This window comes from Antennarius striatus, chromosome 3, assembly GCF_040054535.1.
Source record: "Antennarius striatus isolate MH-2024 chromosome 3, ASM4005453v1, whole genome shotgun sequence".
Lineage (NCBI taxonomy): Eukaryota > Metazoa > Chordata > Actinopteri > Lophiiformes > Antennariidae > Antennarius > Antennarius striatus.
In genome coordinates this window covers 27,639,500-27,653,299 of record NC_090778.1, presented here as the reverse complement: position 1 = coordinate 27,653,299, position 13,800 = coordinate 27,639,500, and the positions used below count along the sequence as shown (strand labels likewise).

General features: G+C 42.8%; 2 protein-coding genes across 2 annotated transcripts; both read right to left on the bottom strand.

Moving 5' to 3' along the window:
• Positions 1-359: 359 nt before the first annotated feature.
• Positions 360-5,454, bottom strand: LOC137592213 (actin, non-muscle 6.2-like). The gene is made up of 9 exons (XM_068310203.1): positions 5,400-5,454; positions 4,397-4,521; positions 4,190-4,318; positions 3,116-3,226; positions 2,949-3,033; positions 2,096-2,257; positions 1,827-2,018; positions 1,540-1,721; positions 360-1,309 (listed from the first exon to the last, which is right to left on the bottom strand). The coding sequence occupies exons 2-9, from the start codon at positions 4,517-4,519 to the stop codon at positions 1,166-1,168; spliced, it is 1,128 nt and encodes a 375-aa protein (XP_068166304.1). The 5' UTR covers positions 4,520-4,521; positions 5,400-5,454; the 3' UTR covers positions 360-1,165.
• Positions 5,455-6,903: 1,449 nt separating this feature from the next.
• LOC137593005 (actin, non-muscle 6.2) lies at positions 6,904-12,972 on the bottom strand. The gene is made up of 9 exons (XM_068311562.1): positions 12,864-12,972; positions 11,730-11,854; positions 11,521-11,649; positions 10,415-10,525; positions 10,248-10,332; positions 8,781-8,942; positions 8,515-8,706; positions 8,233-8,414; positions 6,904-8,112 (listed from the first exon to the last, which is right to left on the bottom strand). Exons 2-9 carry the CDS (start codon positions 11,850-11,852, stop codon positions 7,969-7,971), a joined length of 1,128 nt encoding a protein of 375 aa, XP_068167663.1. The 5' UTR covers positions 11,853-11,854; positions 12,864-12,972; the 3' UTR covers positions 6,904-7,968.
• Positions 12,973-13,800: the final 828 nt, after the last annotated feature.

Below are 13,800 nucleotides of genomic sequence, written 5' to 3'. Positions count from 1 at the left end.
TCACTGTAAGGGGTTAGCTCCCTCAGTTGGCATGGGTAACCCCAGCAAGAAGCCATCAAACTTTCCTGTTATGTACACTGGATACATTAGAGTGGATTAAAGGATGGAGATATTGCACAACTCTTAAGGCTACTGACCACATTGCTCTGTTTCTCAGAGAAGACTCACCATAACTGTATTAGAAATAAAACTTTGTCAAAGTTTTGTGTTTAATTGTAATCATTACTTTGACGTGTCAGCACTGGAACGTGACTATTTCTTTAGTATAAATGAGAACACAGGGTGCGGTTTTACTTTCAAAATATTTATTGTTGGACTTTTGTAGTTTAACATTTCAAAACAAAATGTGCAGTGCAGAGAGAAAAACCCACATTACCAAAATAATAATTCCAGACAATAAAACAGTGCAGTGAACATCATCACAATAAATCTATTCATATAATAAAGCTTTACAACTCTAATTAACAATTGTTCCAGAGATTGAAAATTTCTGGACTAAATGAAAACCAGATTTTTCAAGCTTGAATGACAATGACTTTGGCAGAGATACATTCCAAGTATTCACAGTAGTTAAATAAAAGTCTGAATGTAGCTGGTCCTAATTTCATTATCCTAGTCCACTACCGCGCAGAAGCGATGCAAACTAGATCAACAATCCACTGCCAAAGCCCCAACATCCTTCAGTGACACTTGTCTGGATCCATACCAACATTTACAAGCTAGACCACAATGGATAAAACTACTGATGAACCAACCAACTGCCAGAGGAGAAGAGAAAGTTACTTTAAACCTGAGTCCATATTATAGACTCATGAGAAAACTCAGACATCCAACACCAAAACACTGTAAAGGAAGTTAAGAAAAGGAAGGTGTGCCAAATTTCATGAAGTTTCACTTGAGAGACGGAGATGTTTGTGGATATTTGTCGAAATCTCACTTAAGAGGAGACAAGGTAAAAGATCTGGTCCAGCTTCTTACCATGAAACACTGCTAGCAATGAAACTCAGGTGAAGAAGCTGCCGCTATTCTCCTTCACCATGTTGTCACTCTTCTCCCTAACCTGATCAGTTAATTGTTGTCAAATCCGTGGTAATCATCCTGTTTTCTGAAAGAAGATCCAATTGGGTATCATTGTTGGATAGTGTCGTGTCCGAAAGGCAACTTTCTAGAAGCACTTCCTGTGGACGATGGAGGGACCGAACTCATCGTACTCCTGCTTGCTGATCCACATCTGCTGGAAGGTGGACAGGGAGGCCAGGATGGAGCCGCCGATCCAGACGGAGTATTTTCTCTCTGGGGGAGCGATGATCTGGAGGAAAGAAAGGGAAACTGAGCACTGAAGTCGAAATACAAACTTGTGTGGTAGGCAACATTTCCAACTTGTGGCATCATGTCTCAGTTTCATTTCAATGAACAAAGATGGTGAAGACAGCAGTCTTTGTATTGCATGTTATACTGAAATGGAAGTTTAATAACGACTTTTTTGTCATGGTTTAAACAAGTTTAAGCATGATGCTGCATTAGGGAATTAATACGCACCTTGATTTTCATGGTGGGTGGAGCCAGGGCACTGATCTCCTTCTGCATACGGTCGGCGATACCGGGGAACATGGTGGTGCCACCGGACAGCACGGTGTTGGCATACAGGTCTTTACGGATGTCCACGTCACACTTCATGATGCTGTTGTAGGTCGTCTCATGGATGCCAGCAGACTCCATTCCTGAAGACAGAGATGGAGCAAGACATCATTTCATGCCAGCTTTAGGGTTGGAACCAATAAGTGGAATAACACTACAGTGAAAATGAGACTGCCCAAGTTACCCACCCAGAAATGTAGGCTGGAAGAGAGCCTCAGGACAGCGGAACCTCTCGTTGCCGATGGTGATGACCTGTCCATCAGGAAGCTCGTAGCTCTTCTCCAGGGAGTAAGAACTAGCTGCTGTCTGCATTTCCTGCTCGAAGCCCAGAGCCACGTAGCTGAGCTTCTCCTTGATGTCACGCACGATCTCACGCTCAGCTAGAGTTACAATCACAAACAAGTTAGAACCACTAAATAGAAACAAACTGGATTGCCTTTGGACCATCAAACTCCACCTGTGGTGGTGAAGCTGTAGCCTCTCTCTGTCAGGATCTTCATCAGGTAGTCGGTCAGATCTCTGCCAGCCAGATCCAGACGCATGACAGCATGAGGAAGAGCGTAGCCCTCAAAGATGGGTACGGTGTGGGAGACACCATCTCCAGAGTCCATCACAATACCTGTGAGAAGAGAAACACTGATCACCATCAAGTTCTAGTCTGCAAATCTGTTAATGGTCACTTGCTGATGCTGCAACTCTGAAGGATCAAGGGACAGGTGAATGTCAGAAACACATTGATCCTCACAAAAGTAAAAAGCAACCTTAAACAGGATGCGATCATTTAATGTTCTGTATGTTGAAGGCACTCAATGTAATAATTTAGAGTTATTTTTCATTTCAAAGAAACATCAAATCCTGAATCCAACACGTCATGTCTACCAGTAGAGAAGAAGATCCTGAGGCCAAAGCCATTAGTCAACACACCAAAGTCCTGTGACAAGACACTGTGGAAGTCAACACTGATCTCTGCAACATCCCAGAAGGGATCAAAGGTACCATCATGAAGTTGGAGAGAATGTCCACCTGCCACATGATACCGTACACACATGCTTTTGGCTGACCATCCGCAAGTGCGCTGCGTTCTGAGACTCATGGAATTTTGTTTTACTGCAGGTGGTCCTGGAACGCATTAACCGCAAGTAACAAGGGATCACTGTATAGAAAGTCAGCTGCATGTAGTGAATAGTACAGGATACAAACAAATATTGTACATTACTGCATTATATTTGTACTTCTAGACTTGGACTTTGTTTAAACCTTTACATGAATGGTCCTGTATGTTCAGGTGTTGGACAGGTTGGAGGTCTCACCTGTGGTACGACCAGAGGCGTACAGCGACAGGACGGCCTGGATGGCCACATACATGGCAGGACTGTTGAAGGTCTCAAACATGATCTGGATCAGACAGATGACAGGTGTCACTGGAGAACATATCAACTTCAGACCTCCAGTCACTATAAACCAGTGGTGAACACACCTGGGCCATCTTCTCCCTGTTGCCTTTGGGGTTGAGGGGAGCCTCGGTCAGCAGGACAGGATGCTCCTCAGGAGCGACACGGAGCTCGTTGTAGAAGGTGTGATGCCAGATCTGCAGGACAGGAGAGGAGAACATATAATCAGTAAGCTCCTGACCAGACTATAATGGAAAGGTTGAGAAACAAACCAGAACCCCAGTGAGGATGCGTGCAGCTGGGGCTACAAGCCATCAATCTGAGACACACATCAGAAGTGAGTTCAAACATAATCAAAAGCTACTTATTGAAAAAGGGAGGGCCACGTTCCATTCTATTTTCAGGATTAGTACGACATTCATGAGATTTAACATAGTTCTTCATTGATCCCGCCAGGAAGTTACATTTGCACAGCCTACTATAGAGGAGTGTTGGACCACTCGTTGGTGTGCCGCCACTTAAAAGGAGAGAAAAAAGCAACTCTCCGAACAGGAAGTGTAAATAAAATTGGCAAAAAAAGCTTCTTAATTGCACAAATATTTGCCCAGATATTACACTGATCACATGACGGGTGAAGTAGAGAGCAGATGTGTATGCAAGTTATGTCTAAAGTCAAATATTTATGTATGTGTTCTTTTGGATATCTGGACTTTTTGATTTGCTGAGTACTTTCTAATTTTCTGTTACACCAGGGCAACGCTCACGCCGAGGAGCAGAAGACCTGTTATCATAAAGTTATACAGATAGAAAGATGTTCAAAGTGCCCCAGGGAAAGATCCGCCATGCACATGACTCGTCGCATCTCCCAAGAGTCCCTCAAGTAGCCCATTGAGAACCTCCCGTCAGTGCCCCATTAATGGTCAAGATGGTTTCAAAGACACTCCAGACAGGACAGAAGAAGCAGCAATATGAGAGAGAGGGAAAAACAGTAGAAACAGGAATATGTCCACCCACATTGGAAGCCGGAAGGGAACCCGGAAAATGAAATGATGGAACCTACAAAGACCGATCGGTGGTTATGAAAGCATTCCCACCATATCCCTGGTTGGGACACATAATTCAAACCATGGTGATATGTACGGTCAACATGCAATCTTCACCTTCTCCATGTCGTCCCAGTTGGTGACGATGCCGTGTTCGATGGGGTACTTCAGGGACAGGATGCCCCTCTTGCTCTGGGCCTCATCTCCTACGTAGCTGTCCTTCTGTCCCATTCCAACCATCACACCCTGCACACAAACGCAGCATTACGGTCATTCTTCACCTTGGTACATCCTTTCCAGTGAGGACATACGACGTCTCCGCACCTGGTGTCTGGGGCGACCCACGATGGATGGGAACACGGCACGGGGGGCATCGTCTCCACCGAATCCGGCTTTGCACATGCCAGAGCCGTTGTCAACAACGAGAGCAGCGATTTCATCATCCATGTCTGACAGGAAACATCAAGTCATGTAATTATTCTCAACAGAACCCAACGTTACACCCCTGCAACATCCCATAATTGTCACCTTTTTTCCCCACAATTTCATGTCTCACCACCCAAAGGAACAAGGAGTGAGGCAAACTGGCTGGCAGTTGACTCACGTTCTGCTTCAGCATCACTCCAGGTTCCTTTCGAGCTGGAAGAGAATCGACTGAAGAACGTGTTCCAACAACTGCAATTGTTCTTCTTTGACTGATATAAGAGGATTTTCTCAAAAAACATTTTATACAGTGAAAACTAATTTTCTTAATGTAGTTATAACATTTTGTTTGTTCCTCTGGGTTTGAACCCCCTCTGGTTTGGTTTAATTCATTTGGCTTCAAATGTTTCGGAATGACTGAGGCAGATCAGATCACTCCTGTTCTGCAGATGTAAATTGTGAAATCGCCATAGAGATCAGAGGAGGAGACGAAAGCTTGGTTCCAACGGAGGATCTCATTAATATAATTTTGTCCTACGTTAGGAGTTCAACACATTTACGGGAGTGAATCATTGCTGATTCAGTTTTTAAACTGCACTAAAACAGGTGCTGCTGGTAAAGACTTATCTTTTAGGTTTGTCAATATCTGAAAGATTAGGACCTGGAAATCATAACTTTCATAACTCAGATATACACATGTAGATATTGATGGATCATGACGTATTTTTTCATTTCAAAAAGTTTTAAAAGTTTTTCAGTAAAAGGAAACCTGATTTTCTGAAGTTATAGAGATTGTTTAAAAACTTTAATAAAAGGTTCTTGATGACATAATCTTTATTAACATGAGCTATAAATGTCCTAACTGTTCAAAATAAAAGATTAAACATCAGGAAATGCATCCTACCTGAGCAGGTGAGTGTCAAGCACACGTGGGTGAAGTCTCTGGTGTGTCTGTGCTCCGGTCCCCAAACGCAGCAGCACGACCTGAACGCACCAATTTTATTGACGCTCCGCTGTGGCGCGCTGGTGGCGTTATCCATAAAAGGTAACATTATCTGAATTAGCGCTATGATTGGTCCAGGTGTGTAAGATGCGGAGGGATCAGTCGGATCGTGCTTTGAATTATTGGCACTAGCATCTGTCAAGAGGAAGAGCTAAAAGAACCGGTTTGAGGTTTTTTTTTTAAATAACCTCATTTGAAAATGAATAATAAACAAATAGTGCACAATGAATGTATAATTATTACCAGGGAATTGGATGCTGAAACATTACACACGTTTAAATAATTGATAGATGACACAGATATTTAAAGTTTTTGAAGCCTTTTTATTCAATAAAACCCTTGTTTAATTTTACATAGGCCAATGTATTATTATAAATAATACATTGTGTTAACGCAGGTTTTAACTTATATTTATATTTATGAATATAAAACTTTTCCAGTATTAACATAGTATTAACATATTCTCATCCTTTTTAACAGTGCATGGCTGGGCAGCAGCAGGAGGATCCCTCACTTCTCCGCTGCCCAGAACAGCACAGTGGGATAAATGCCACCGGATGTTCATTCTGTGGAATTCATACACAACTGTATGTTTCAGTGTCCTTTTCATCTATTCACAGCTATCTGTTAAAGAAGTCTATAGAATTAACTTCCGAACAATAATACAGAAAACAGATAAAGAATTGGTTTTCTTGGACTGCCAGATTAGGAGGGCAGATCGGGAAATAGAAGTTAGAGGTTGACGATGGTCACAGGTTAATCATGTGAAATATTGGGACGTTTACTATTGGAACAATACAAACGATAGAAACGAACAATATGAAAACTGACTGTATTTGTAGGACATAAAGGTGACCAAATGAAAATTGTATTATAGATTTACATTGCCCGCTGCGGTGGTGATGGGGATTGTGGCTCTCTCTGCTCAGCTATCCTGGATAGCAGGTAAGTTGATGGGGTCATCATCGGGGTCTTCAGTTTGTGGTGGCAGTATTAAGAAGAGCAACACATGCCGTTATTATATCACCATCTCAGGGGTCATCCTGAGGTGACGTGGTCACTAGAAACAGGTCTATGTTATCTCCACGGATAAAGTTCTGTTGGGAGTCCTGGATCAGAGTCACTGTAAGGGGTTAGCTGCCTCAGTTGACATGGGTAACCCCTGCCAACCCGGCAAAAAGCCATCAAACTCCTGCACTGTACAGTAGATGCATGAGAGTGGATTAAAGGATGGAGATATTGTGCAACTCTTGAAGCTACTGACCACATTGCGCCGTTGCTCAGGTAACTATTAGAAATAAAACTTTGTCCCAAGTTTTGTGTTTAATGGTAATCATTACTTTGACGGAGCGTGACTGTTTCTTCAGGGTTTTTATTTGGTATCAATCAATACACAGGGTCAGGTTTTACTTTCTAAATATTTATTGTTACAGGACTTTAGTTTAAAATTTTATAACAAAATTAGAGTTAAGACAGAAAAACCAATATCTGGATCAGACAGATGACAGGTGTCACCAGAGAACCAATATTTCCAGACAAAACAGTGCAGTGAACATCAGACTACATTCTTCCATCATGACATACTTTACAAACTGTTCTGGTTCAGTCACAGCAAGAATTGAATACTGACAATTTGCAAAAATTTCAATGAATCAATTTCTCAGAAACATCTGCATATAGAAATTTAGTGCTTAATCACGATAAGTATCAATATAATAAAGCTTTACAACTCTAATAATTGTTCCAGGGATTGGTTTTGATTTAGTCCAAAAATTCAGTTTTCAAGTGTGAATGAAGATGACCTTGGCAGAGATACATCCCGAGTATTCACAGTTGTGAAATAAAAGTCTAAGTGCAGTGTTTCCTACTTTTATTATCCTATTCCACCACTGCACAGAAGCGTTGCATACTAGATCCACATATCACTGCCAAAGCCCCAACATCCGTTGCTTTGACCCAATGCCCCACTCCTCAATAACACTTGTCTGGATCCATAAACATTTACAAGATAGACCTCAATGGATAAAACTACTGATGAACCAACCAACTGCCAGAGGAGAAGAGAAAGTTACTTTAACTCCTAGTCCGTATTATAGACTCATGAGAACACTCCGACATCAGACACTAAAACACTGTCAAGGAAGTTAAGAAAAGGAAGGTGTGCCAAATTTCATGAAGTTTCACTTGAGAGTCGGAGATATTTGTGGAGATTTGTCGATATCTAGCTTAACATGAGACAAGGTAAAAGATCTGGTCCAGATTCTTACCATGAAACACTGCTAGCAATGAAACTCAGGTCTAGCAGCTGCCGCTATTCTCATTTTCTGTGTTGTTGCTCTTGTCCATATCCTGATCAGTTAATTGTTGTCAAATTCGTGGTATCATCATGCAGTATGTTTTCTGCTGCACTGGTAAAAATATCACTTCCTCAACACAAGATCCAGTTAGATCGTGTCCGAAGGGGAACTTTCTAGAAGCACTTCCTGTGGACGATGGAGGGACCGGACTCATCGTACTCCTGCTTGCTGATCCACATCTGCTGGAAGGTGGACAGGGAAGCCAGGATGGAGCCGCCGATCCAGACGGAGTATTTTCTCTCTGGAGGAGCGATGATCTGGAGGAAAAGGAAAAGGCAAGTGAGCACCGATGCTTCAAGTCCAAATATAAACTTTGATCAACCAAAACTAATTTGTTTCATGCCAAAATATTTGATAAAAATAAAATTAAAACGCACCTTGATTTTCATGGTGGGTGGAGCCAGGGCACTGATCTCCTTCTGCATACGGTCGGCAATACCAGGGAACATGGTGGTGCCACCAGACAGCACAGTGTTGGCATACAGGTCTTTACGGATGTCCACATCACACTTCATGATGCTGTTGTAGGTCGTCTCATGGATGCCAGCAGACTCCATTCCTGAAGACGCAGATGGAACAAGACCTCATCATGACCAATCAGTTGAAAAAAAACAATGAAAATCTACCATGAGACTTAAGTATCTGCCCGAGTTACCCACCCAGGAATGCAGGCTGGAAGAGCGCCTCAGGGCAGCGGAACCTCTCGTTGCCGATGGTGATGACCTGTCCGTCAGGAAGTTCGTAGCTCTTCTCCAGGGAGGAAGAACTAGCTGCTGTCCCCATTTCCTGCTCGAAGTCCAGACCCACGTAGCTGAGCTTCTCCTTGATGTCACGCACGATCTCACGCTCAGCTAGAGTTAAGACATACAAGTTAGAACTGCAAAATAGAAAAGAACTGGATTGCCTTTGGACCATCAAACTCCACCTGTGGTGGTGAAGCTGTAGCCTCTCTCTGTCAGGATCTTCATCAGGTAGTCGGTCAGATCTCTGCCAGCCAGATCCAGACGGAGGATGGCGTGAGGAAGAGCGTAGCCCTCATAGATGGGTACGGTGTGGGAGACACCATCTCCAGAGTCCATCACAATACCTGTAAGGAGAGAAACACTGATCACCATCAAGCTCTACGCTGCACTTCTGTTAAAAGTCACTTGTTGATGCTGCAACTCTGAATGATCAAGGGACAGGTGAATGATCAAACATATTGATGCTCCCAAAAGTTAAAAGCTACTTGTACAGGATGTGATGATTTCATGTTCTGTAGATAGATAGATAGATAGATAGATACTTTATTAATCCCGGAGGAAATTGCATATATCCACTGCTCAGGCATTACTTAACAAATAATACTGGATAAACACCAGATATTGATATTTGATATTTGATATGTATGTTGAAGGCATTCAATGGAATCATTTAGAATTATTTCTCATTTCATATAAACATTGAATCCTGAATCCAACACGTCATGTCCGCCAGTAGAGAAGAAGATCCTGAGGCCAAAGCCATTAGTCAACACACCAAAGTCCTGTGACAAGACACTGTGGAAGTCAACACTGATCTCTGCAACATCCCAGAAGGGATCAAAGGCATCACCATGAAGTTGGAGAGAATGTCCAACCCAATCTAAGCCTATGGAGCGGAACGTTTTGTGGTGGCCAGTGGCAAACCACCTATCAATCCCCACCAAGTCCAGAAGGTAGAACTACTCAGGGAGATGCGAGTGTGAGGGAAGGCCCACAGGCAGAGGGTCAGGGACCTAACCAGGGCTCCTGAGATAGGGAGCCAGTGGATGTCGAAAACAAAGAATCCGATCTGGTTCTTCAAGTGCGCTAATGGCATCTAGGAAGTGAACCAGGGATGCTGCTAAAACCCTGGAAGTGTTGTGGACTGATCAGCCAAACATCCATGAATGAGTGCGCCCACTTGACAACCCGCCATCACGCATTTGAACCCCCCCAATATCTATCTATCTATCTATCTATCTATCTATCTGTCTCATCTGTGTGGTATTAAAAATAAATGTGTTTGACCATCTTTCTATTCTATACAGTACTCCCTCACTTGTTCGTGCTTCAAGACGCACAGCTTCACTACTAGTAGGTAGTCACATGATACCATACACGCACGCTATTGGCTGACAGCATCTGCAAGTGCGCTGCAGTCTGAAAGACGCGGAATTCCGTTTTTCCACGGGTGGTCCTGGAACGCATTAACCACGAGTAACAAGGGATCTATGTATATAAAATCAGCTGCATGTAGTGAAAAGTAGAGAATACAAACGAATATTGTACATTACTACATTGTATTTGTACTTCTAGACTTGGACTTTCTGTTTAAACCTTTACATGAATGGTCCTGTATGTTCAGGTGTTGGACAGGTTGGAGGTCTCACCTGTGGTACGACCAGAGGCGTACAGCGACAGGACGGCCTGGATGGCCACATACATGGCAGGACTGTTGAAGGTCTCAAACATGATCTGGATCAGACAGATGACAGGTGTCACTGGAGAACATATCAACTTCAGACCTCCAGTCACAATAAACCAGTGGTGAACACACCTGGGTCATCTTCTCCCTGTTGGCTTTGGGGTTGAGGGGAGCCTCAGTCAGCAGGACAGGATGCTCCTCAGGAGCAACACGGAGCTCGTTGTAGAAGGTGTGATGCCAGATCTGCAGGACAGGAGATCATATAAGCAGTAAGCTCCTGACCAGACTTCAATGGAAAGGTCGAGAAAAACCAGATCAAAAGGGAGGTCCATGTTCCATTCTATTTTCAGGATTTGCACAACATTCATGAGATATAGGATAGTTCCTCATTGATCCCACCAGGAAATTACATTTGCACAACCTACTATTGGCGGCACACACTTAACCTCTTTGGTGTGCCGCCACTTAAAAAGGAGAGAAAAAAGCAACTCTCCTAACAGGAAGTGTAAATATTATTGGCAAAAAGAATTTCTTTATTGCACAAATATTTATGGGAAAAGACTGCTTTAGATTCGAGGGACATAGCCAATTCAGTCCTCAGTATTGCCGAGCTCCCCATTTCCATGAGATGTTTTCCTTCTTGTGGTTATCACCAGTCTGTGTACCCACTACCCAGCCCATCTCACCTAACAAGGTGGTCAACCTCTGGACTTCTTGATTTGCTGAGTACTTTCTAATTTTCTGTTACACCAGGGCAACACTCACGCCGAGGAGCAGATGACCTGTTATCATAAATCTATACAAATAAAAGATGTTCAAAGTGCCCCAGGGAATGATCCGCCATGCACATGACTCGTCGCATCTCCCAAGAATCCCTCAAGTAGCCCCTTGAGAACCTCCCGTCAGAACAGGTAAGTTCCCCCAGACCAGTATTCCTTGTCGAAAAGATTTTTTTCATTTGAGTAGAGTGCCCCAGTGATCAATCCCAATATTGGTCCAGATGGTTTCAAAGACAGTCCAGACAGAAGTTCTCCAGACAGGACAGAAGAAGCAGCAATATGAGAGAGAGGGGAAACCGTAGAAACAGCAATACATCCACCCTCATTGGAAGCCGGAAGCCGGAAATGATGGAACCTACGAAGACTGACTGGTGGTTATGAAAGCATTCCCACCATATCCCTGGTCTGGACACATAATTCAAACCACGGTTATATGTACGGTCAACATGTAAATGTCACCTTCTCCATGTCGTCCCAGTTGGTGACGATGCCGTGTTCGATGGGGTACTTCAGGGACAGGATGCCTCTCTTGCTCTGGGCCTCGTCTCCCACGTAGCTGTCCTTCTGTCCCATTCCAACCATCACACCCTGCACACAAACGCAGCGTTACGGTCACTCTTCACCTTTATACATCCTTTCCAGTGAGGACACACTTGACAAGTCCGTACCTGGTGTCTGGGGCGACCCACGATGGATGGGAACACGGCACGGGGGGCATCGTCTCCGGCAAATCCGGCTTTGCACATGCCAGAGCCGTTGTCAACAACGAGAGCCGCGATTTCATCATCCATGTCTGACAGGAAACATCAAGTCATGTAATTATTCTCAACAGAACCCAACGTGACACCCCTGCAACATCCCATAATTGTCACCTATTTTCCCATAATTTCATTTTCCACCACCCAAAGGAACAAGGAGTGAGGCAAACTGGCTGGCAGTTGACTCATGTTCTGCTTCAGCATCACTCCAGGTTCCTTTCGAGCTGGAAGAGAATCGACTGAAGAACGTGTTCCAACAACTGCAATTGTTCTTCTTTGACTGATATAAGAGGATTTTCTCAAAAAACATTTTATACAGTGAAAACTCATTTTCTTAATGTAGTTATGACATTTTGTTTGTTCCTCTGGGTTTGAACTTCCTCCGGTTTGGTTTAACTCATTTGGTCTCCAGTGTTGTGGAATGACTGAGGCAGATCAGATCACTCCTGTTCTGCAGACGGAAATTGTGAAATCGCTATAGAGATCAGAGGAGGAGACTAAAGTTTGGTTCCAAAGGAGGAAGAGGAAGCAGGATTGGAGGAGGAGCAGCCGCTCCTTCAGGACATGCCATCACGTCTTTCATTGAGGTAAAGGTGTGGTTCTATATAATGCAGCTTAGTGGGTCATCCTCTCCTTGCGCTCTCTTTGGTGACGGGATCTCACGAATATAATTTCTTCCTACGATTTGAGTTGTTCACCACATTTATGGGAGCGAATCTCATTGCTGATTCAGTTTTTAAACTGCATTTTAAGCTGCTGGTAAAGACTTATCTTTTAGGTTAGTCAATATTTTTGAAAGATTAGGACCTGGAAGTCATAACTTTAATAAATCAGATATACACATATAAATATTGGTTCATCAAGACGTATTTTTTCATTTCCAAGAGATCTACAAGTTCTTCAGTAAAAGGAAACCTGATTTTCTGAAGTTAGATCGTTTGAAAACCTTAAAACGTTCTGGGTGACATAATCTTTATAAACATGAGCTATAAATGTCCTTACTGTTCAAAATAAAAGATAAAACATCAGGAAATTGCATCTTACCTGAGCAGGTGAGTGTCAAGCACGCGTGGGTGAAGTCTCTGGTGTGTCTGTGCTCCTGTCGACAAACGCAGCAGCGCGACCTGAACGCACCACTTTTATTGACGCTCCGCTGTGGCGCGCTGGTGGCGCTATCCATAAAAGGTAACGTTCTCTGAATTAGCGCTCTGATTGGTCCAGGTGTGTAAGATGCGGAGGGATCCGTCGGATCGCGCTTTGATTTGTTGGCACTAGCATCTGTCAAGGGGAAGAGCTAAAAGAACCGGTTTGAGTTTTTCTTTTTAAAAGTATTAACTTATCTGTATCTGAAAATGAATAATAAACACATAGTGCACAATGAACGTATAATTATTAACAGGGAATAGGATACAAAAACATTAGATACGTTGAAATAATTGATAGATGACAAAGATATTTAAAGTTTTTAAAACCTTTTTATTCAATAAACCCTTGACAAATTTTATGTAGGCCAATGTATTATTATAAGGTTGTCTGAATGCAGGTTTTTGCTTCTTATATTTATATTTATGAATATAAAACTTTTTCAAAACATGTAAAAGTTCTATACTAAAAAAACTTCCTTTATTTGCCTTCTGAAAAAGCAAAATACAAATTTTTCTCATTTTAAGGGGAATGTCTTGTGGCACTAAAGTTTTTGACTGGGTTGTTCAACAGGATCTTAGAGAGTGAGAAGATGCCTGAGGAATGGAGAAGTGCGCTGGTGCCCATTTTTAAGAACAAGGGAGGCGTGCAGAGTTATGGCAACTACGAAGGAATAAAGCTGATGAGCCATACAATGAAGTTATGGGAGAGAGTAGTTGAAGCTAGACTAAGGGCAGAAGTGAGCATTTGTGAGCAGCAGTATGGTTTCATGCCAAAAAACATTACAGGAAACTCTCCTGTAATGTAAACTGGATAGATTAAGTTTAAAATTTTATAA